The sequence below is a fragment of the Schistocerca piceifrons genome, chromosome 1 (genome assembly GCF_021461385.2).
Source record: "Schistocerca piceifrons isolate TAMUIC-IGC-003096 chromosome 1, iqSchPice1.1, whole genome shotgun sequence".
NCBI lineage: Eukaryota > Metazoa > Arthropoda > Insecta > Orthoptera > Acrididae > Schistocerca > Schistocerca piceifrons.
This window is the reverse complement of record NC_060138.1, coordinates 779789838-779815503: the sequence shown is the minus strand read 5'-3', so window position 1 is coordinate 779815503 and position 25666 is coordinate 779789838. Positions and strand designations below refer to the sequence as shown.

Here is a 25666-nt window from a genome sequence, read left to right as displayed (position 1 = left end):
TATTTTCTTGCCGTGCCCTGACCAATGGCCTTATCCCCATTAACTGCGCAAATGTTTCTGGCTGCCTCCGCTACTGTCACCACTCTATTGAATTCAAAAAGAAAAATACGTCGGAAATGTTCCGATTTCTCTACCTGGCACTCAATTTTCTAGTGTTCACAGTAGCACTCACTATCAGCAAATAACAAAATGACAATATGTAGACTCAAACTGCAACAGTGAACTGTTGTTGTTGTTGTGGTCTTCAGTCCTGAGACTGGTTTGATGCAGCTCTCCATGCTACCGTATCCTGTGCAAGCTTCTTCATCTCCCAGTACCTAGTGTATTCATCTCTTGGTCTCCCTCTAAGATTTTTACCCTCCACGCTGCCCTCCAGTACCAAATTGGTGATCCCTGATGCCTCAGAACATGTCCTACCAACCGATCCCTTCTTTTAGTCAAGTTGTGCCACTAACTCCGGCACAATTCTATTCAATACCTCCTCATTAGTTATGTGATCTACACATCCAATCTTCAGCATTCTTCTGTAGCGTCACATTTCGAAAGCTTCTATTCTCTTCTTCTCTAAACTATTTATCGTCCATGTTTCACTTCCATACATGGCTACACTCCATACATATACTTTCAGAAACGACTTCCTGACACTTAAATCACTACTCGATGTTAACAAATATCTCTGCTTCAGAAACGCTTTCCTTGCCATTGCCAGTCTACATTTTATATCCTTTCTACTTCGACCATCATCAGTTACTTTGCTCCCCAAATAGCAAAACTCCTTTACTACTTTAAGTGCCTCATTTCCTAATCTAATTCCCTCAGCATCACCCGATTTAATTCGACTACATTCCATTATCCTCGTTTTGCTTTTGTTGATGGTCATCTTATACCCTCCTTTCCAGACATTGTCCATTCCGTTCAACTGCTCTTCCAAATCCTTTGCTGTCTCTGACAGAATTACAATGTCATCGGCAAACCTCAAAGTTTTTATTTCTTGCTCAATATACAGATTGAATAGCATCGGGGAGAGGCTACAACCCTGTCTCACTCCCTTCCCAACCACTGTCTCCCTTTCATGTCCCTCGACTCTTATAACTGCCATCTGCTTTCTGTACAAATTGTAAATAGCCTTTCGCTCCCTGTATTTTACCCCTGCCACCTTCAGAATTTGAAAGAGAGTATTCCAGTCAACATTGTCAAAAGCTATCTCTAAGTCTACAGATGCTAGAAACGTAGGTTTGCCTTTCCTTAACCATTCTTCTAAGATAAGTCGTAGGGTCAATATTGCCTCACGTGTTCCAACATTTCTACGGAATTCAAACTGATCTTCCCCGAGGTCGGCTTCTACCAGTTTCTCCATTCGTCTGTAAAGAATTCGCGTTAGTATTTCGCAGCTGTGACTTATTAAACTGATAGTTCGGTAATTTTCACATCTGTCAGCACCTGCTTTCTTTAGGATCGGAATTACTATATTCTTCTTGAAGTCTGAGGGTATTTCGCCTGTCTCATACATCTTGCTCACCAGATGGTACATTTTTGTTAGGCTTGGCTCTCCCAAGGCTGTCAGTAGTTCTAATGGAATGTTGTCTATTCCCGGTGCCTTGTTTCGACTTCGGTCTTTCAGTGCTCTGTCACTCTCTTCACGCAGTATCATATCTCCCATTTCATCTTCATCTACTTCCTCTTCCATTTCCATAGTATTGTCCTCAAGAACATCGCCCTTGTGTAGACCCTCTATATACTTCTTCCACCTTTCTGCTTTCCCTTCTTTGCCTAGAACTGGGTTTCCATCTGAGCTCTTGATATTCATGTAAGTGGTTCTCTTTTCTCCAAAGATCTCTTTAATTTTCCTGTAGGCTGTATCTATCTTACCCCTCGTGAGATAAGCCTCTACATCCTTACATTTGTCCTCTAGCCATTCCTGCTTAGCCATTTTGCACTTCCTGTCGATCTCATTTTTGAGACGTTTGTATTCCTTGTTGCCTGCTCCACTTACTGCATTTTTTTATTTTCTCCTTTCATCAGTTAAATTCAGTATCTCTTCTGTTACCCAAGGATTTCTACTAGCCCTCGTCTTTTTTCCTACTTGATCCTCTGCTGCCTTCACTATTTCATTCCTCAAAGCTACCCATTCTTCTTTTACTGTATGTCTTTCCCCCATTCCTGTCAATTGTTCCCTTATGCTCTCCCTGAAACTCTGTACAACCTCTGGTTCTTTGTGTTTATCCAGGTCCCATCTCCTTAAATTCCCACCTTTTTGCAGTTACTTCAGTTTTAATCTACAGTTCATAACCAATAGATTGTGGTCAGCGTCCATATCTGCCCCTGGAAATGTCTTACAATTTAAAATCTGGTTCCTAAATCTCTGTCTTACCATTATATAATCTATCTGAAACCTTTTAGTATCTCCAGGGTTCTTCCATGTATACAACAACAGTGAACTACTAATGAAAAAATGACAGTCGATAGTAAACCCAGAGCAATTGGAATATCAACGTGCAAAACAAAAGCGCTACTTATGCACCAGCTAATAGATTTTTGTCTTCTGCACCCGCTACACCAACACACATCACAAAGTAAATCAAAGAAATAAGGGTAGTTGGATTTAAAGCTTTCATGTTGACCTTGAGATCATTAGAGACAAAAATATAAGGAAGGAAATAGTAGCACGCAGTTTCAGGAATTATTTCGACATTCGCATCAAGTATAGGAAATCAATGACAAACTTAATCCGGAAGTTCCAAACGAGGGACTCCAGAATATGAGTGCACTACCACTGCGCAATCTCACTGAGTATCAGAAAGATATTAAGTGTGCGCATGTCCTCCAGGTTCGAACAAATTAAAAAAAAATGTATATGAAAGTTTCCAATAATCCAATATATGTGTTATGAATATGGGGGTGCATCTATGTATAATAGGAAGTATTTCAGAATGGTGATGCATGCATCCTAAACTTTAATGACACGTTGTGTCAGATTGCACGACATGACAAATGCTATGTTGGATGACATGATGGCATGTGTCACGTTATACGAAATGACATCATTGCTTTACTTGACATGATGCATTATATTGCAACAACTGGATACTAATACTGACAAGTAAAAATACGAGAATATGTCAAGATGTTTTGATCTGAAGCTGCCAGATAAGTCGAAAAGCTAGTTCTTTTCTGTTACATCCCTGACTCTGCCCAGCACATTTTCGCCTTTTTTTGTTGTATGATAGGAGCATTTTTCATTGTGGTATGCGTTATGAATATATTTAAAGTAAGCATCACATCAACAGCTACAAACCGATCGAATTCACATTTGCTGAACGAGTCGTATTCACTTCGTCTAAGTTCTTCAGGTGAAAGATGAGCGCAAATATTGCATCACTAAACTGTGCTGTCGTATACATGTGAACTGGCAGGTACGTGTTGTTTGACAAAAATCAGTGTTTACAGAAGTATTTGTTGCAATGAGACTGACCTACGTAAGCTATACGATGTCATTAGGGTGATTAATATTTGCCATTTGAGTGTGTTAACATCTGGTAAATTATTGTGTAATTTAAATTTCCTTGTGGTGTCTGCAGTTTGTTTCTGTTCTCGTGCTTGAAGGTGTAGTCAAAATGCCTTGTAGAATAAGCAGACCGGGAACAAATTTTGCTCTGAAATTTTATTACTTGTGATTACGTGTCTAGCGATAACGAGAACTTTTGTTTGAAATCAGCTTGATATGCCGGATCTAAATTAGTTTCCACGTGAGAAACGTCTATCATACGTTGCCATTTTCATCAAGCCCAGTGTTTTCAGCGGCAAAGATCTTTTCATTATGCTAACTATAGCATGGAAACTGGGAATAAGAAAGCAATTAGTGGATCACATACGGAACGAAAAAAGGGCGTCCTAGAAGAAAGCTATCACACGACTATGCGAACCAGCGTTCCCCTTGAAACGCCCTTAAAGTTTATACCAAAAGAAATATCATCATCGAAACAATAATAAATCTTTTTAGGCCATAATTACCCAGATACTCTCATAAGAACGTGTCCATTTTCAAAATGTGTTTTCACACCGAGTGATAAATAACTCTTGAGAAATCTCAGTTCCTGTCCTTATGTGTTCAGTGCGATTACTGTTGAAGAACTCAGATGTCAGACATAATTTATTCTCGAGTGTGACGCTAGCTAATTGACACCAGATACATTTGCTTTTTTTTGTCCGCTGAAATTGACAAAGTCCCTACACTTTGAGAGAGGGATCAATGTGTCGCCCATTGAAATCTGTACTAGATGTAATATATCTGATTTTTATTTTTTAGTTAACTTACCTGTCCTCTCTTTTTTCAGTAGTCTTGACTGGTTTTATGCGGCCCGCCACGAATTCCTCTCCTGTGCCGACATTTTCATCCAAGACTAGCACTTGCAACATAAGTCCTCCATTATTTTCTGGATGTATTCTAGTCTCTGTCTTCCCCTGCAGCTTTTACCCTCTGCAACTCCCTCTAGTACCATGTAAGTTACACAATGATGTCTTAACAGGTGTTCTATGATCTCGTCGCCTCTTCTGGTCAGTGTTTTCCATGCATTTCTTCCCTCGTCGATTCTGCAGAGTCCGCAGCTCGTGGTCTTGCGGTAGCGTTCTCGCTTCCCACGCCCGGGTTCCATTCCCGGCGGGGTCAGGGATTTTCTCTGCCTCGTGATGACTGGGTGTTGTGTGCTGTCCTTAGGTTAGTTAGGTTTAAGTAGTTCTAAGTTCTAGGGGAGTGATGACCATAGATGTTAAGTCCCATAGTGCTCAGAGCCATTTGAACCATTTTTTTTTATTCTGCAGAGGACTCCTTCATTCCTTACCTTATCACTCCACGTAATGTTTAATATTCGTCTGTAGCACCACATCTCAAATATTTCGATTCTTTAGTGCTTCGGTTTTCCCACAGTCCATGTTTCACTATCATACAATGCTATGTGTCCAAACGTATGTTCTCAGAGATTTCTTCCTCAAATTAAGCCTTTGTTTGGTACTGGTAGTCTTCTCTTGGCCAAGAATGCCCTCTTCGCCAGTGCTAGTCTGGTTTTCGTATCCTCATTGCTCCGTCCGCCATGGTTTATTTTGCTTCACAGGTAGCGGAATTCCTTAACTTCATCTACTTCGTGATCTTCCGTCTTTATTCGATTTACTCTTAATCTATATTGTATACTCATTAGACTGTTCATTCCATTCAACAGATCCTGTAATTCATTTTCACTGTCACTAAGGTTAGTAGTGTCATCAGCTTATCTTATCACTGATATCCTTTCACCTTGAACTTTAATTCCTCTCTTGAACCTTTCTTGTACTTCTGTCATTGCTCCGTAGATGTATAGATTGAAAAGTAGGGGCGAAAGACTACATCCCTGTCTTACACCGTTTTTTAATCCGAGCACTTCGTTCTTGGTCTCTCACTTTTATAGTTCCCTATTTTTTGTCGTACTCCTCGTACGTTACCCGTCTTTCCCTATAGCTTACCCCCATTTTTTTCAGAATTTTTAATATCGTTCAACATTTTAAACTGTCGAACGCTTTCTCCAGGTCGACAAATCCTGTGAACGTGTCTCAATTTTTCTTCAGTCTTGCTCCCATTATCATCCACAACAACAGAATGACCTCTCTATTACCTTCACCTTTGCTAAATCCAAACTGATCGTCATCTAACAGATCTTGAACTCTCCTTTCCATTCTTCTGTATATTATTCTTGTCAGCAACTTGGATGCCTGAGCTGTTAAGCTGATTGTGCGATAATTCTCGCACTTGTCCCGTGCAGTATTCAGAATTTTGTGGATGATTTTATCCCTGGAAGTGGATGGTATACCGCAAGTCTCATGCAGTCTGCACACCAAGGTGAATAGTCATTTTGTCGCTACTTTCCCCAGTGATTTTAAAAATTCCGGTGGAATGTTATGTAACACTTCTGCCTTATTTCATTTTAAGTCTTCCACAGTTCTTTTAAATTCTGACTCTAATACTGGATCCCCTACCTCTGTCCTATCGACTCATGTTTCTCCTTTAACCACACGATCAGACAAGTCCTCCTTGTCACAGAGGGCTTCAGTGTACTCTTTCCACATATCCGCTCCCTCCTCTCTATTTAACAGTGGCATTCCCATCGCACTCTTAATGTTACCACCGTTGCTTTTAATTTCACCGACGGTTGTTTTGACTTTGCTACATGCCGAATCTATCCTACGTAATGTAAATCTGGTTTACGCCGAATACAGTTAAAAGTTCTTCTTTTTTTCTAAATCTTAATATCGGTATGAACTCATCACAGCACTATTCTAAGACCCGACAAGTCGTGCAGTTTCCGAATCCCTCGTGCCTAGCTTCCGGGTCATCACAATCCGCCCTAGGTCAAACTGAGATAGAGCGCGCGCCTTCCCCTTTCTGCACACGGACAGTTCTCTCACTGATACTACATGCACCGCGCGTGTGTCTGCTCTAACAGTCGTTGCTCGCCAGATAACGCTGCCATCTCCTGAACGGGTTTATATCGATAGTAGGTAGGTGGTCATAAAGTTCTGGCTGACCAGTGTATACCTAAGATCCCGATCTTGAAATACCTTGAAAATTTTCTTGATATTTTTATCCATTTCCAAGATACAGAGGTTCAAAATTATACTGCGCGTATGAGTAAAATACGCACACAAAATTTTTTTAATAAATTGATTGATAGTTAATTATGACAACTACATTCATGATATCCCCTGATTTAAACTGACGAGTATACATTTGATGAATAAATGAATGATACAATTCCGTCAATTTTGTCTGTACAGTTCGTCAGAATTGTATTACTTTCAGGCTTAAAAAATTGTTGAAAACATGATTTATTAATACCAAACAATCGAGACGGCTATACGCAGCAGATGGCTGAAATTTTTTGCGGTGTATTCCTAAACTCCCGATCTCGGAGAACCTTCAAAATTTTCTTGATATCTTCATCTCTTTCCAAGATACAGAGATTCAAAGTTATCCTACTCGTACACATAAAATAGGCACCTAAAATTAAATAAAATGATTGATTTATTTAAACTGATTGGTATACCAGTGAATGAATGAATGATGATACATTTGCGCAAATTCATGAGTGCTTCCTCAGGAATCGTCTTTTTCACCAGTTTTTCACAGTTAGCAGCGGGCCAAAACCAAGCCACGGATTCCAAGACGGCTATGTACAGCAAATGGCTGTAATTTTTGTGATACATTCCTAAGATTCCGGTCTCGAACAACCTTGAAAATTTCCTAGCTATCTTCGTACGTTTCCGCGATACAGAGGCTCGAAGTTACCCTACTTGTGTACGCAGAATACGGATGTAAAATGCTGTGTGAGGCGAAAAATTCATTTACGAAGTGACGTAGCACGGAGAAATACACTCCTGGAAATGGAAAAAAGAACACATTGACACCGTTGTGTCAGACCCACCATACTTGCTCCGGACACTGCGAGAGGGCTGTACAAGCAATGATCACATGCACGGCACAGCGGACACACCAGGTACCGCGGTGTTGGCCGTCGAATGGCGCTAGCTGCGCAGCATTTGTGCACCGCCGCCGTCAGTGTCAGCCAGTTTGCCGTGGCATACGGAGCTCCATCGCAGTCTTTAACACTGGTAGCATGCCGCGACAGCGTGGACGTGAACCGTATGTGCAGTTGACGGACTTTGAGCGAGGGCGTATAGTGGGCATGCGGGAGCCCGGGTGGACGTACCGCCGAATTGCTCAACACGTGGGGCGTGAGGTCTCCACAGTACATCGATGTTGTCGCCAGTGGTCGGCGGAAGGTGCACGTGCCCGTCGACCTGGGACCGGACCGCAGCGACGCACGGATGCACGCCAAGACCGTAGGATCCTACGCAGTGCCGTAGGGGACCGCACCGCCACTTCCCAGCAAATTAGGGACACTGTTGCTCCTGGGGTATCGGCGAGGACCATTCGCAACCGTCTCCATGAAGCTGGGCTACGGTCCCGCACACCGTTAGGCCGTCTTCCGCTCACGCCCCAACATCGTGCAGCCCGCCTCCAGTGGTGTCGCGACAGGCGTGAATGGAGGGACGAATGGAGACGTGTCGTCTTCAGCGATGAGAGTCGCTTCTGCCTTGGTGCCAATGATGGTCGTATGCGTGTTTGGCGCCGTGCAGGTGAGCGCCACAATCAGGACTGCATACGACCGAGGCACACAGGGCCAACACCCGGCATCATGGTGTGGGGAGCGATCTCCTACACTGGCCGTACACCACTGGTGATCGTCGAGGGGACACTGAATAGTGCACGGTACATCCAAACCGTCATCGAACCCATCGTTCTACCTTTCCTAGACCGGCAAGGGAACTTGCTGTTCCAACAGGACAATGCACGTCCGCATGTATCCCGTGCCTCCCATCGTGCTCTAGAAGGTGTAAGTCAACTACCCTGGCCAGCAAGATCTCCGGATCTGTCCCCCATTGAGCATGTTTGGGACTGGATGAAGCGTCGTCTCACGCGGTCTGCACGTCCAGCACGAACGCTGGTCCAACTGAGGCGCCAGGTGGAAATGGCATGGCAAGCCGTTCCACAGGACTACATCCAGCATCTCTACGATCGTCTCCATGGGAGAATAGCAGCCTGCATTGCTGCGAAATGTGGATATACACTGTACTAGTGCCGACATTGTGCATGCTCTGTTGCCTGTGTCTATGTGCCTGTGGTTCTGTCAGTGTGATCATGTGATGTATCTGACCCCAGGAATGTGTCAATAAAGTTTCCCCTTCCTGGGACAATGAATTCACGGTGTTCTTATTTCAATTTCCAGGAGTGTATTATGTTACGAGCCTCCGTTATCATCAAAATGGTTCTGGGAACTCCACGTTGTAGTACTGAATAACTTGCAAAATGTCGCTTTGTAAAATACGTTTTCACCACACATCGCATTTTACGTGCGTACTTTGTGTACACAAGTGGACTAACTTTGAACCTCTGTATCTCGGAAACGGATAAAGATCTCTAGAATGTTTCCAAGGTTGTTCGACACAGGAAGCCTATGAATATATCCTAAAAAAAGCGAATATGACGGGTCAGTAAAATTTTGCCTCACTATATTCATTCCCTACCACTGCTCTTCTCATTGTCACTATCTCTCTCTTCGTCGCTGTCATTGTCATAGACTGTCACCCGCCCTGTCTCTCTCTTTCTTACACATTGCCATTGTCTCCTTCCCTCTTTCTATATTACAGTTGCTGTCTATTATCTTCCAGTATTTATTATTTCATCGTCTCTTTTTTCTCTGCCACAGCGTCCTTCTCTCTCATCATAAAAAATGGGAACGTGCTCCTCTTCATTAAAAGACTGTGACTCATAAATGGGGTACCGGCTGCCTTCCTCACCATCCTTAAAAATATTGGCAAAAATGTAGGCATGCGAACATATTCTCGGTTTTTTCTGCTGTGATAGAAGGAAACAATGGCAGAAGGACAGAGATGAAGAAGTAACAGATACTGGAAGACAGTAGTTGTGACATAAAAGAGCGAAGGAGACAACGGCAGTGTAAGAGAAAGAGAGGGTCATAGTGGGAGACAGTCTATGACCACCATAATCGGAATGAGAGAAACAGTGACGGCGAGGAGGAGCAGCAGTGGGAGACAATGAATGAAATAGTAGCAGTAAGAGAGAGCGAGACGGAGGCACTGACAGCGAGAGAAGACAGTTGTAGTAGGATATAATGAAGGAGACTATAACTGTGAGACGAAAGGCGGTGACAGCTGTAGAACCACAAAGAGATAATGATAAGTAGTTGGTCCGAATGAGTGAGTGAGAATCGTGAAATGGCAGTGTATGGGCATGACATTTTGCAAGGTGGTGCATCTAACCCTCCTGAAACTACCGACACAGTATTCATCTAGCAGTAATGCTATCCGCACCAACGCGAGCAGCAGTATTGCAGAACCGGAGTCTTGATAGTCCACGATTGTGTCGCTGTCAAATCGTGACCTACGCTGGTACACGGGACTTACCGAGGCAAACCACTTTCTTTTCACAAACAACCACGAGTGCGAGTTTTCCAATAACAACCACGAATGAACTTCGATTTCTGAACGAGAAAATCGCAGTTTTATATTTCCTTTTATACAGAACGTAGGTGTGGTTACATCCATACCTTTTGTGTGGTCGCGCTGAAATACTAAGGGAGCAGAATAATAGCCGTCACGTCACCATAAAAGGTGATTTTATTTCATGCACGAACGATTTCGGGTTTGTGCTCATCTTCAGGTGGTTTTACATTCAATTACGCGTTTCAGATCTTAATCTTGGCGACTAATCTTTAAATAAAAACAAAAAATATGATGAAGACTAAATAGATACAAATGAAACAATTGGAAGTCGCTAAGGGCATGTGCTGCACATTATTATAGTACTTACATACAGCTGGAGTAGCCATGTCGTTTCCACATTAAATTCATCATATTTTTTGAGGAAATATCTCGATTTTATAATTTACAGCACATATCGCTTAGTAACGTCCAATTGCTTCAGTGAGATCTATTTAATTATAGTCATATTATTTCTTATTTATTTTGGTTTATCTTATTTATTGCTCTCCAACATTGAGCACTGAAACATGTAACTGAATGTAAAACCACACGAACATGAGCGCAAGCCTGAAACCGTACATGCATTAAATAAAATCACCTTCTGTTGCTGACTGGTAGCTGTTATTATTCAACACCCTGTAAAAGAACAGTCACGCAGTTCAACTGCATCCCTTGTGGATAAAATGCACGAAATGCTAATCATTTGTATGCGCTACACTTCGTGCCTATTTGACATTTTTTGCATGCCGTCTTTATAGCGCTGCAATTTTAGTGGTTATTTGTGTTCCATGTACGCTTGATGTTGTTGGAGGTGGTTATGTAAGGGCCTGCTACGAATTTGCGAGTGCGCCTGGGGGTGCGCAGCAGACGCCACTCACGTTGCAGGATCCCTTGCCGCCGTCGGGGACTCCGGCGCAGATCTGCGAGTCGTGGACGGTGCCGTTGCCCCAGAGCGCGATGTAGATCTCGCGGCAACGCGCCAGGCTCACCGTCTGCAGCTGAACTTCCATCAGCACGTCGGAAGCTGTCGGGTCTTCGGGGCCCTGTGAACAGCAGGCGTGTTAAGTCTGGGAAACTTGTTTGCCTATTGCAACAAGAATGTGTACCCAATTACAAAGCGCCAAAATCAAATTTTATGCATTTTGTTTTGTAGAGTAAAGGAGGTTTTTTATACAAATAGTGTATCATTACAAGTACACTCTGAACCTAAGACATAAGGATATTTAGAATGTGAAAATATATGAGAGTAGAGCTGCTTGTGTAGCGAGTCTGCTGTTATTAATACTGCCAAACATGTAGGAAGGGACTATATCTAAGTGAACAATCCTAACAGGTTTTGTCATTTATAACATCTTTTGGGTGGTCTGAATGATATGAATAAATCGAAATACCTCCAATTTCTAGTGCTGGTATTGTTGTAATCATTGATAGAAATTGTTGTGGATTATACTGTCTACTATCGTGTGACTAGGGCCTCCGGTCTCGTAGACCTTTCGCCGGTTGCAAGTCTTTCGATTTGACGCCACTTCGGCGACTTGCGCGTCGATGGGGATGAAATGCTGATGTTTAGGACAACACAACACCAAGTCTCTGAGCGGAGAAAATCTCTGATCCAGCCGGGAATTGAACTCGGGCCCTTAAGATTGACGTTCTTTCGCGCTGACCACTCAGCTACCGGGAGTGGACATACTGTCTACCGAAGAATAACTATTAGTTTAAATTTTCATTATTCATTACATCGAAAACTGAACAGTTCAATTGTGCAAGATTACACAGGATTGACACATGAAAGAGGGAAAAGTAAAAGTTTTAACACAGTATCCTGATAAGATGACCGACGCAACACATCATTTTCCTTGCGTCTGGGGGTGCAAGACGGAGCAAGTATGGGTAAAGAATTTAAAGACACCACCTCTGGTAAGTGGAATCACAAGGCTCGTATTTTCTAGCAATTCCAAAAAGCAACTTCTTACATCGCTGTCATATTGATATTATAAGAGAGCAGTAGTAGTCTAGTAGCCTAGTTGTAGTAGTCTAGTGCGAAAAAAGGAAACCAACACCACCCAGTCGACATTTCGTGAGCTGTTCTTTCAAAGTAAGGATACGTGCCCGATCATCTAAGCTATGGACAATTCACGAACTCAGGATAAAGAATTTAGCGAACTAGCAGAAATGGATTATATCAGTTTTCCAGGATACGAAATACGATGATGACATAGAGTTAGTAATAGGTAAAAGGCTGGCTGAAATAAGTAACGTCCACCCTACTTGTACTAATATTAAAAAGAATTCTGTAATATAGCTACTTGCATCAACACTTTCCTTAAATTGACTTTTCTGGGTGGTAGATTTTACCCTGACAAAAGTGGAACACTGACGAAGGGAGTTTTACTTCGGTGCTCTGGCCCACGTCATTACCTACTAGTGATTGATATCGGCAGGCTCTGCGTCGTTCCTACTATACTCTGAATAACAACAGCTCTTGCGATTGTTGGCTGCTGAATGCATGGCAGCAGAAGATTGGACAAGCCCAAGTGACTGCCTTGAATGATTCAAATGAGGCCCAGAACAACCTTGAACGATTCACGGCAGACTTCGATGACCCTCACAGTAGGCTTGGTTCAGGCAGGCAAGGCAAGGGCGTACCGCCTCCAATAGATCCGTGGCTAGCAGTGTGCTGTTGAAATCAACCTTTGGATTGAAGAAAGTCTTACTGACTTTCTGGATCTAGGTTCTTTCTGAGCTCACTACTTATTACGATCTTAAATTTCACACATTCAGGTTTATCAAGCTGATTCCTTAACTCCTCCTCCCATTTCCGTTGGCTTGTCACCTGTGTTACGAATCATCACCAGTTTTCTGTCAATAATGGCATTAATTCTTAAGGAGACACTAGGTGCTGTTACACCACGACTTATTCACTATCTGATCGAAAGTATTCGGACAACCCTACGTATTGTGGAATAGATCTCTAGCTGACCTGCTGGTATAAAAGAAGGTGGGTGCACGCGTTCTTTATAGAGAAGTAATGACAACACAATCGGTCAGCCAGGAGCACTTGCAGACTTCGAACGTGGACCACTCATTGGATGTTCCCAGAAAAACAAATCCGTAAGGGACATTTCAACTCTTTATAAGCTGCCCAAGTCAGCCAGTGGAGTGGAAACGGGAAGGAACACCCACAGCTGAACCAAGCCCGGGCGGGCCCCGCCTACTGCTGGTGACTGGAAAAAGAAACATGAAATCACAGGAAGGAATCGCTTGTGAGTTCCAAAGTGTTACCAGCAGTCCAGCTAGCGCAATGACTGTAGGTAGGGGTACAACGGTCGAGCAGCTCTTCATACGCCCACATTTATGCAGCCAGTGCTGAGCAACACCTGAGGTGGATGTAAAGCGCGACGCCATTAGTTAGTGGAGGACTGGAAACGAGTGATTTGAAGTGAAAAAGTATCGGAAGTGTTTGGATTTGGCGAATGCCTAGAGAATAAGATTATCAAGAGCTCAGATGGAAACCCAGTTCTAAGCAAAGAAGGGAAATCAGAAAGGTGGGAGGAGTATATAGAGGGTCTATACAAGGACGATGTTCTTGAGGACAATATTATGGAAATGGAAGAGGAGGTAGATGAAGATGAAATGGGAGATACGATACTGCGTGAAGAGTTTGACAGAGCACTGAAAGACCTAAGTCGAAACAAGGCCCCGGGAGTAGACAACATTCCATTAGAACTACTGACAGCCTTGGGAGAGCCAGTCCTGACAAAACTCTACCATCTGGTGAGCAAGATGTATGAGACAGGCGAAATTCCCTCAGACTTCAAGAAGAATATAATAATTCCAAACTCAAAGAAAGCATGTGTTGACAGATGTGAAAATCACCGAACTATCAGTTTAATAAGCCACAGCTGCAAAATACTAACGCGAATTCTTTACAGACGAATGGAGAAACTGGTAGAAGACGACCTCGGGGAAGATCAGTTTGAATTCCGTAGAAATGTTGGAACACGTGAGGCAATATTGACCCTACGACTTATCTTAGAAGAATGGTTAAGGAAAGGCAAACCTACGTTTCTAGCGTTTGTAGACTTAGAGAAAGCTTTAGACAATGTTGACTGGAATACTTTCTTTCAAATTCTGAAGGTGGCAGGGGTAAAATACAGGGAGCGAAAGGCTATTTACAATTTGTACAGAAAGCAGATGGCACTTATAAGAGTCGAGGGACATGAAAGGGGGACAGTGGTTGGGAAGGGAGTGAGACAGGGTTGTAGCTTCTCCCTGATGCTATTCAATCTGTATATTGAGTAAGCAGTGAAGAAAACAAAAGAAAAACTCGGAGTAGGTATTAAAATCCATGGAGAAGAAATAAGGTTCGCCGATGACATTGTAATTCTGTCAGAGACAGCAAAGGACTTGGAAGACCAGTTGAACGAAATGGACAGTGTTTTGAAAGGAGCGTATAATATGAACATCAACAAAAGCAAAACGAGGATAATGGATTGTAGTCGAATTAAATCGGGTGATGCTGAGGGAATTCGATTAGGAAATGAGACACTTAAAGTAGTAAAGGAGTTTTTCTATTTGGGGAGCAAAATAACTGATAATGGTCGAAGTACAGAGGATATAAAATGTAGACTGGCAATGGCAAGGAAAGCGTTTCTGAAGAAGAGAAATTTGTTATCATCGAGTATTGATTTAAGTTTCAGGAAGTTGTTTTCGAAAGTATTTGTATAGTTTAGAAAAGAAGAGAATAGAAGCTTTCGAAATGTGGTGCTACAGAAGAATGCTGAAGATTAGATGGACAGATTACATAACTAATGAGGAGGTATTGAATAGAATTGGGGAGAAGAGGAGTTTGTGGCACAACTTGACTAGAAGAAGGAATCGGTTGGTAGTACATGTTCTGAGGCATCAAGGGATCACCAATTTAGTACTGGAGGGCAGCGTGGAGGGTAAAAATCGTAGAGGGAGACCAAGAGATGAATACACTAAGCAGTTTCAGAAGGATGTTGGTTGCAGTAGGTACTGGGAGATGAAGAAGCTTGCACAGGATAGAGTAGCATGTAGAGCTGCATCAAACCAGTCTCAGGACTGAAGACCACAACAACAACAACAACAACAACAACAACTAGAGAATGTTAAATGCCATTGGTGAAATAATGACGGTATGAGGGCGCTTTTTGTGATTAGGAAGTGACTCGTTATTGTGTTTAAGGAATTATAAATGCTGAAGTATACAGCATTGTGTACCGAGTATAGTAGGGGAACCCTTCGGAGACGACGATCATTTATATCAGCATGACAATGCCCCCTGTCATAAAGCAGCATCTGTAAGGCATAATTGGTGGAAAATAATATTCCCGAAACGTAATTGCCTGCCCAGTGTCCCGACTTGAACCTAATAGTACACTTTCTGGATGAGTTAGAACGTCCACTTTACTCCAGACCTCAGCCTCCAGCATCAATTTACCTTCTCTGGTTTAGGCTCTTGAGGAAGATAGGGCTGTAACTCCTCCACACACACTCAGAGGACAGAGCTCAAGCCCTCATAAAGGCGACGATTGGATACACTCCATATTAATTTTCGGTAATAGGAATGTGGATACTTTTGACTGTTGACAGACCATTGAAATGTCCGACATATTCACAAACCAAGTTCGATGTGAAGCACAAGAGAAACTGATCGAGAGTGCTCCAAACATATAGACAATCCACAGAATCATTATGTTCACGTTTGACGTTGCAGATTATCCTCAGAGACAACAGACTGCTGACTGACGGTGCCGCCGATCCAAGGTTTACTATGTAATAGTAAATAGATGATCACATAACTAACGAGGAGGTATTGAATAGAATTGGAGAGAAGAGAAATTTGTGGCACAGCTTGACTAGAAGAAGTGATCGGTTGGTAGGACATGTTCTGAGGCATCAAGGGATCACCAATTTAGTAGTGGAGGGCAGCGTGGAGGGTAGAAATCGTAGAGGGAGACCAAGAGATGAATACACTAAGCAGATTCAGAAGGATGTAGGTTGCAGTAGGTACTGGGAGATGAAGAAGCTTACACAGGATAGAGTAGCATGGAGAGCTGCATCAAACCAGTCTCTGGACTGAAGACCACAACAACAACCGTAAATAGATAGGCACCTCGTGACTTGCGATGGTGGTGGAGACTCGTGGAAATCGTCTCAAGTGTTGCCTGTGTGGTTCCGGCGTCGTCCTGGCAGGAAATGTTTCTATGTAAGGCTGAGATACGGATATGATAAGTCAATAACGAATTTCCTTATTCCATCTCCAGCGATATTCGATATTATTCTAGCGAATGTCCATATTTCACCCTCATATACCATTCTCTCTCTTACGCTTTAATTATTTTTGTGCCATTTTTCGTTAATCTTAAAGCGATCCTTTCCATTTATCATTGGAAGATTTGCAGTTTATGGATAAATTGCTGGTTTAATTATCACGTCTTGCTACCGTAAACCTAAATGGCGTGATCATTGGTTGTATACTACCCATTTAAGCGACGTGAGGATTATTTTTGAAGAGGGCTTTCAGTTTCGAAACTGTACTATTCTTCTGTTTATATCTTCCAGTGTCCACCCATTCAACGTCTTCAGTTGACCGTAGCAGACGAATTTGTGAACTAGCTTTCTGTGGTATATTTATAGGCACATACCCATACTTCCAGTTAAGTGATACATTCTTTGTTGAATACATCCTCCAGTCCAAATAAAGAAAACAGCGTGGCCCACAAATCAAAAGTAAATCATGTACACCCCATTGCTGTTACAGCAATTTCAATGTAGTGCAGTGATTTAAAAACCTGTTCATGAGCAGAAAGTTTTAATTTCCTACAGTCGAATGTTACAGTGTCAATAAATACCAAAGACGATATCATATCGGTTAAGAATGTTCAGTTAGAATAAATATTTTTACTTTGTATCATATTTCAGTTTATTTTGCATTACCATTTGCTTTCGAAATTTGTGTCTTGTCACAAAAAACGATCTCAAACAGGACACAATACAAAAAATATACAATGTGTACTACTAAACTGGATGCAGCATCAAAACACAAAAATATTGAATGACTGCCCTTAATAGTTAGATCGACTGGAACATTTGTACACTAGATGTGCCTCAGAAATAAATTAGAAATTAAATGTACATTGGTGTACAGTGTAGCTGTACAGAATTTAGGTTTCTTTTATGAGCACTAGACAATACGGTAAGAAATGATGATAAGGCCAGAGCCGATAAGTAATGTAGAATTAAACTGAAATATTTATTATGAAACAACCGCTTTGCTGACGTGACGTTGTGCTTGGAAAAAATGTTTGTGAAACAAGTTGGCACTGCATAACTTCATCATCATTTCCTGATGCAGTGTATCACCAATAGCAGAACAGTACTTAGAGACGCACTGCCTGAGAAGCCTTGCCAGTACTGGTTCGTCCACAGCGATTCACGGTTGCAATGACCTTCTTTGAGTCCACTGGTGGTTGTTTCCCTTTACAGAATCTGACTCTGGACACAAGTAGACCCAGAAGAAGACCAATGAAGCCGTGGGCGACACGTTAGTTTCATCTGTAATAGTTTTTTTTTAAATTATATCGGGGTACCATACCCAGAAAAGTTTCATGTCCAAAATAAAGATAGCCGGGTCGTGTACACCCGTGGGTCAAAGCCCGAGAGACCGGTGGACAACTTACACGATCACAGCATTCACAGCAACAAGTTAAGCGGTGAGCCAATAGCAAGCTCATAAGCCAGGTCCTTCTTACAACTCCACAAAGAAAAACTCGCTGCCATCATACATAGTGATGGAGGATCTTTGGGATAAGATCGATACAACCAGACGATTCTCGACCAGCTACCCCTCTAGCAATGAGCTAATACCGACTGAAGCCATGCATGCCCAACATCATAAAGAAATTGCAAGAAGGGACAATTTCCTTTAAAAATGAAAGGGAATTTCGTATATACCTGCACAAAAATAGTAGCTCTCTAGTCTAGATGCTGTTATCGTTGACAAGGACATTGGGTTATGCTCTTCCAACATCCCTGTATCACATTTGTTGGTGAAGATGGTCTCGGAATATATAAACGCGAAATGGCGGAATGTGATGTATGTTAGAGCACAGTCTAGTGGTGTCAGCAATACTCACATAGATGAGCCCCCAGCCTATGACCGTGGCGTTTACGTTGTCTGGCGTGCTTTCCCCTTGCTCCGGGAGGTTGACTGGACTAATCTTCACGCCATCCAGCTCAAACAGCGGGGATACCTGCACAACAATGCGAAAAACAGATTTAATTAAATGCTATATATGGCACATTCCGCTATGTTATAGTTTGGCCATCAAACGAGAGCTTGACAGTTACTTTCACGTAATAATGAAACACAAAGGGAATGGAAAAATAATGCAACAAATTATCCCATTAGACGTGGATCAAAGAGGATGGTGAGTGTGGAGGGTGTCGTTTTCGTATAGTACGTTTAGATTTTTGCATATATCAGTTTCGAAATACATATATCAATTTCGAAATTTTCATTTAACTTTCGGAGAACAAAGTAGCATGACAATTACAAGTCTCGAAAATGACACTATGTTATAGAAACTATGCAAGCTACGGGATACTTACCTGTTGCATGCGCCAGGATCTGCGTGGCCTGACCACTAATATGCCAGTCAGGTTAAGGTGGCCGTTCACCGGGTGATCGTAAATGATGTTAAGAACAATTACAGCACTGTCCTTGTGTCCACATTTACGGGGTGTTCAAAAAGTCTCTCCGCCGTGCCGTATGATTGTTAGCCACGCGTACCCTATACCGCAGGGAATATACCGAAATGAAACTCAGTGAAATACAAGTTACTAATTTATTGAATACACATTTTTACTTACAAATTTTCACATTAAATGTTGAAACTGTCCCCCCTGTTGTTGAAAACACAATTCAATTCGTCTAATCATGTTTCCAAACACAAGCTGTAACATTTCTTCTGTAACAGAAGCAGTGAAAGTGGATATTGCAGTTTTCAATTCGTCGATGGATTTTGGACGGTTTTTATAAACAGCTGCTTTCGCTGCACCCCAGAAGAAAAAGTCAGATGGTGTTGGGTCAGGCGATCGTGGAGGCCAAAGTCCTTGCGAAATTATGCTATCACCAAAAACATCAGCAAGCAGTGACATTGAAACGCGAGCTGTATGCGCGGTTGCACCATCTTGTTGAAAGTAACCGTTCAGTCTTTCACTTAACACACGTTCTCCTATGAATGGGTACAGAATATCACTGCAGTATCGTTGTGGGTTTATTGTTTCGTTTAAAAATATGGGACCCACAATCCGACGTCTAGAAATTGCAATCCAAACTCCTATTTTCACATAATGAAGTAGTTCCTCATGAATACACAATGGATTTGCAGTACTCCACAAACAAGAATTTTGCGAGTTCATGTACCCGGATAAATGAAACCACGTCTCATCAGTGATACACATTTCATTAAGAATATCCCTTCCATTTTGTTCAACGAAATTTTTGAACCATTGACAAAAATGCGGTCTCTTGTCATGATCAGTATTTTTCAGTTCTTGCGCTACTGCACTTTGTATGGGAAAAGTTCTCATTTTTTCCTTACAGCTGTGTGGGCCGTTCCGACACTAACATCGATTTCCTGGGCGAGTTTTCTTACAGACTTGTTCGAACTCATGGACATTTTATCAGAAATATCGAGTAGTTTATCGTCAGGCAAAACGCTAGGACGACCACTTCTCGGTGCCTCTGTCACTGAATCCGTAGTTCCAATTTTTTTAATCAAATCTCGCAAAGTATCGCCATGTGGGAGTGTTGTCTCCGAGAAAACGGAATTAAATGTTTGACGAACTGAAACCGTGTATTTTCCGCCAGCTTTGAACACTTGTTCGACTAAAACCCACATCCGATGTTTAGCATTTTCACAGTGACAAAAACGAAACAAACGAACAAAGGAACTAAACTTAAACGTTCACGCCAACACGTAACGACACACACCAACGATACTACTGACGCTGGCTGAGATAAACGAAACAGTGGAACGTTGGTAGAGTCCACTTGAAGGGAAGTAAGCCAGGCAGGCGAACAATCGTACTGCACGCGCGGATAACAATTATACGGAACTGCGGAGAGACTTTTTGAACACCCTGTAGAACCGGCAAACTACAGAGAACTGAGTAAGAGAAAGTGAAAATGGAATGAAACACCACAAAAGAATTTAAAAAGAAAAATAGAAGAAAACTTACTTGCGGAACATAGGCGGAAACGACTGACAGGAACAGAATTCGCCCCAGAGAATTTTTTGCTATTACAATTCTTCAGTTAATTGCATGACACATATATTTCTCTAATTTTCAGAGATACGATTTTCAAATGTTGTTCGTCCATGTATGACAGTTTCTTGGACGTCATTGTAAAATGGTTCAAATGACTCTGAGCACTATGGGACTTAACTTCTGAGGTCATCAGTCCCCTAGAACTTAAAACTACTTAAACATAACTAAACTAAGGACATCACACACATCCATGCCCGAGGCAGGATTCGAACCTGCGACCGCAGCGGTCGCGCGGTTCCAGACTGTAGCGCCTAGAACCGCTCGGCCACTCCGGCCGACGGACGTCATTGTAAAGCGATGCCCCAAAACTAGATTAGATTACATTAGATGTACTTTTCGTTTCGTGATGTAGAGCATATGAGAAGACGAAGAAGAAATATTTACAAAGAAAAACAAATATGTTAATGCACATTCCACAGATCCCAAGTGATATAGTGCTCATGACTTTGGATCACGTAAAAGAAATCTTAAACAAAATTTCATTTAAAAGGCAGTAATAAGCTGTTACTGTAAAAACATTCAGATTTCTCTTTATATTGGGAGACGAAAATTGGTTGCCCATGTCTTGAAAGTCTCTTCGGGTTTGCTGCCATATCCTAAAATCGACTTGACTCAATATTTCGGCGATCTGAACAATATACAACGGAGAGAATATGGTGAACATAGATATAGAAAAGGGGGAACATCATGGAAGGCAATAGACAAAAAAATGGGCGACTGTAAAATGGAGATAAAAACTGTAAAAAAGTAGCAGACACAAAAAGCCACACACTGCGACAATTAAAAGAACACAAGGCACAATATGACTGGGGCATAAAAAGTATCGACAGATGGCGTAGCACATAACAAACACTGACAGCGAACCTCAAGGCAGTACACAATTAAAATCACACCTCTCGACGCACAGGAGAAACAGCACTAAACACAACATTGACGTGGCACACTGACAGTGATCAAAATGGAGGATCTGCCAGGCGCAAGGAAATGAGGGAGACTAGAAGAAGGGAGGGAGGGGAAGAGAGGGTGGAGATGGCTGGGGGGCCGCGCTGAAGAGGTTCAGGTAGGGAGGGATGTGGGAAGGAAAGAGGCAAGTATGGGGTGCAGGGTCTCAGGGGGGGAGGAATAAAATCCGCTCTGGGAGAAGGAGGAGAGAGGAAAAAGGGGGCCCTGGGAAGGGGGGGGAACAAGGCCAGGTTATAGTTGGAAGGAAGGGTAGATGTCATGGCGAAGTTCATCATCCGGGAGGGGGAGGCGCTGGAAATTGCCCCGATGAAGGAGATGGAGGGTGTGGAGGTGGAGAGAGGGAGGGATACAGCGATAGAGCCACAGCAATGAGTGGGGGGTGGAGAGGAAGGAGGAAACCAGAGGGTGGGGGGATCAAGCCTGCGGACAATGTAAAGGATGTGGAGATGTTGGAGGAACAGGAGGAGGTGGGGGAAAGGGATCAGTTCATACTGGAGGCATGTGGGGGAAGGAAGGCAGATACGGAAGGCAAGGCAGAGCACATGGCGTTCAAAGGTTTGAAGGGCCTTGTAAAAGTGGATGGGGGCAGAGATCCAGGCAACGCTGGCATAACAAATGATAGGACGGATGAGGGATTTGTAGGTGTGGAGGATGGTAGAAGGATGCAATCCCCATGTCCGGCCAGACAGAGTTTTACAAGGCGGAGGTGGGAATGGGTTTTCTGCTGGATGCTCTGGAGATGAGGGGTCCAGGTGAGGTGTCGGTTGAGGGTGAGGCCAAGGTATCTCAGTGTGGGGGTGAGCTGGATGGGATGACCATAAAGGGTGAGGTAGAAATCATGGAGACGAAAGGAGCGAGTGGTGCAGCCTATGATGATTGCCTTGGCTTTGGAGGGGTTGAGACAGAGGAACCACTGGTTACACCAAGTGGTGAACTGGTTAAGGTGGGTTTGGAGGGTACGTTGGGAACGTAGAAGGGTAGGATAGAGAGCCAGGAAGGTGGTGTCATCAGCATACTGGAGAAGCTGGACTGGTGGCGGTGGCTTGGGCATATCAGCCGTATACAGGAGATAAAGGAGAGGGGAGAGTACACAGCCCTGGGGGACGCCAGCAGTGTGATAAAAGATATGACAGTTGGTGTTGTGGAGGGTGACATAGGAAGGACGGTGCGAGAGGAAGGAAGCGACCAGATGGACAAAACTGATAGGCAGGGTGTATGTTTGGAGTTTAAAGAGGAGACCGGGTTGCCATACATGGTCATAGGCATTTTGGAGGTCAAGGGACACAAAAATGGCAGAGCGACGGGAGTTGAGTTGGAGGGACAGAAGGTGAACGAGGTTAAGGAATTGGTCTTCAGCAGAGAAGGAGGGTTGGAAGCCACACTGGGTAAGGGGGAGGAGGTGGTGTTGAGTAAGGTGCTGATGGATAATGTGGGAGAGGATGGATTTGAAGACCTTACTGAAGATGGAGATGAGGCAGATGGGACGATAGGAAGAGGTGGCATAAGGGGGTTTGTTGGGTTTTAGGAATAAGAGGATGTTGGAGGTCTTCCACAGGTCAGGGTAGAAGCCAGTAGAGAGGATGACGTTATAGAGATGGGCGAGGACAGTCAGGAAGGAATAGGGGCTTTCTCGAAGGTGGTGGTAGGTGGCACAGTCATGACCAGGGACCATGTTGCGTTTGGACTGGAGGATAAGTTTAATGTCTTGTGCTGTGATGGGAGTGTTTATGTCGGAGGGGGCAACTGCCCCAAGTACTGGAGACTAGGAGCAAGTGGAGTGACCGAGGTATCTGCACGTTCCATGATGATGGGGAAAAGAGAATAATCAAAGTTGGGATCATCTGCAATGGAGAAGACCTCGGAAAGGTGGGAAGCGAAGTGGTTGGCCTTACTGAGGTTGTCTGGAAGGGGGCGATTGTTATGGAGAAGGGGGTAGTGGGGAGCGGAAAGGGAACCAGTAAGGTGATGGAAGGCAGACCAGTACTTGGAGGAGTTGGTAGGGAGGGTGGCGTTGAGTGGTGTGCAGGTCTGGCGCCAGTCTCGGCATTTCGTTGCTGTAATAAGGTTTCGTATGTGTCGCTGTATTTGCCGGTGGTGATAGAGTGTATCCCTGTCACGAGTGCGCAAGAAGGAGCGATAGAGGCGGCGGGATTCACGGAGGAGGAGGACAGCCCACGGAGGGAGAAGGACGAGGTTTGGCTGATGTCATCAGGATGGTGATAGGTAAGAGGGTGGCTTTCGTCCTGGGTGGAGATGGAGTCCCGGTAGGCATCCCAGTTGGCACGGTGGTAGTCATGGACGACCTTGGGAGGGGGTGCAGGGTGCGGAGCCAGAGGGGGGTGGAGAGCAGACATTATGGTGAGAAGGATGGGGAGGTGATCGCTACCTGTGGGATCTAGGACGGCGACGGCTATACGCCCAAGGAGGTTGGTGGAGGCAATGACAACATCTGGGGTGGTGTCACTTTCGGGTCGAGTGTGCTGGGGAAGGGGAACAAGGTGACCTTGGATCGTGGAGAGGAAGTGATGCCACCGCCGAAGGGCGGCAGGAATGCGGCTATGGATGTTGAGGTCAGCGGCAATCACATAGGTGGAGAAGGTGCAGTCAATGTGTGAGATGAAGTCATATGGCAGAGGAGCAGTGGAGCGGACATAGATGGTAGCACAGGTAATGGTGAGGGAGAGGAAGAAGACGCCGAGGGTAAGGTGTTCAGTGGGGTCATTGAGGAGAGGTTGTGGCCGGACGGGGATATGCTTAAGGTGGCCAATATCGACTCCACCCGGCGCAAGAGGACCAGGAGCGTCAGTGCGGTGGAGTATATAGGGAGAGGTGCGGATAGAGTGGTGGGGCTGGAGAATGGTTTCGTTCAAGTGGAAGGTGTCGACCTGGTGGTGGGAGAGGGTGTGCATGAGTAGGTATTTGTTGGAGTGGAAGGAGTGAATGTTCTGGAAGAGGATGCGATACTCGTGCTGTGCCATGGCGGGAAGGAGGGGGGAAGAGAGGGAAGGGAAGAGGCTTGAACTAGGGTGTCGAGGCGGGTGAAGGTGAAGTGGGCTTGGTTGTGTGAGTAAGTGGCAAAGGTGTTCAGGTGGAAAACAGAGCGAGGGGCAATGGAGATTTGTTGGAAGGTGTGGGGGGGGGGGGCTGAAAAGGGTGAATGTTTTGGAGTACAACAGTAAGGAACCGGATGATGTCCTTGGCCGTGGGGGGTGGACAGAGGGAATTGTTGGGATGGACTGGGGGCTCGACTGGACAAACAGGGACTGTAAGCTCAGGGGTGGCTGGAGGGGGTTTGGCTTTACACTTGTGGGAGTAGGTGGGATGGGGGCCATTGCAAGTATTACAGGAAGGAGGAGCAGTGAGGTTGGGGCAGTTCTTAAGAAAGTGGGGGGCCTTGCAATGGGGACAGGTGGGGGGTTTTTGCAGTTGGGAGTCAGGTGGTCATTGTACATCAGGCACCACTGGCAATGGTAGGATTGGGGAGGGGATTTGGAGGATTCGACAGGGTGGCAACGGTGGTATATCATGGCACCCTTGGTGAAGAGATGGTCAATGGAGGGGGCGGACTCAGAGAAGATGCACACGAGGTAGGTGGGACCAGAGGTATTGTGGATATGGCAGGCAGAGCAGATTTCCAGGTCTGGGTGGGAGTTCAGTTCCACCAACACTTCATCCTCCATGATCACCGGGCTGAGCTCAGTGATCACAGCGGTGTAGGTGGGGGGGCCACGGGGAGGCTGGGGCTGATGAGGAGTGGAAGAGGAAAGGAAGGGTGTCAAAGAGGTGAGGGGGGCCAAACATAACTCGTGGGAGATTACAGAGGAGGTCTGTGTGAAAGGATGGGGACTCGATAAGGACTGAGTCCCCGCGGGGAATGAGTTGGGAGATGGGAGCACCAGGTAAATACTTTCGTATCTCCACGGTGAGGGTACGAGCGTCGAGGAACTTAGGATCGGGAGTTGACAGGACATAGGTGTGGAGGGTGGGGGCCGGGGTATGGGTGGCTGGAGGAGGGGTGGTGTCCGTGGAGATGGCAGGAGGAGGGGGAGGTGGTGTCGATTTTTTGTGGGAAGTGGCGGGAGCAGAGTCGGTAATGACGCGCTTTTGGGGTTTTTTGGAGACCGGAGGCTGGGAGGAGGGGAGAGGGACGGGGAGGAAAGGGAGGTGGCAGGTGGCAGATCCCTGTGGCGTAGTGGAGGCGCCAGGAGAAGCAGCCGGTTCAGTGGTGGCGACGGTGGCTCGGTGCGACGCG

The 25666-nt window shown here is 44.3% G+C and overlaps 1 protein-coding gene across 1 annotated transcript in view; it reads right to left on the bottom strand.

Annotated features, from left to right (window-relative positions):
• LOC124775066 (trypsin-like) overlaps window positions 1-25666 on the bottom strand; it is a 115676-nt gene that overhangs the window by 3207 nt on the left and 86803 nt on the right. The window contains exons 5-6 of the mRNA XM_047249870.1: window positions 18252-18368; window positions 10968-11132 (exon numbers count right to left, since the gene is read on the bottom strand). Coding sequence (XP_047105826.1) covers window positions 10968-11132; window positions 18252-18368 — 282 coding nt within the window. The remainder of the gene's footprint in view (window positions 1-10967; window positions 11133-18251; window positions 18369-25666) is intronic.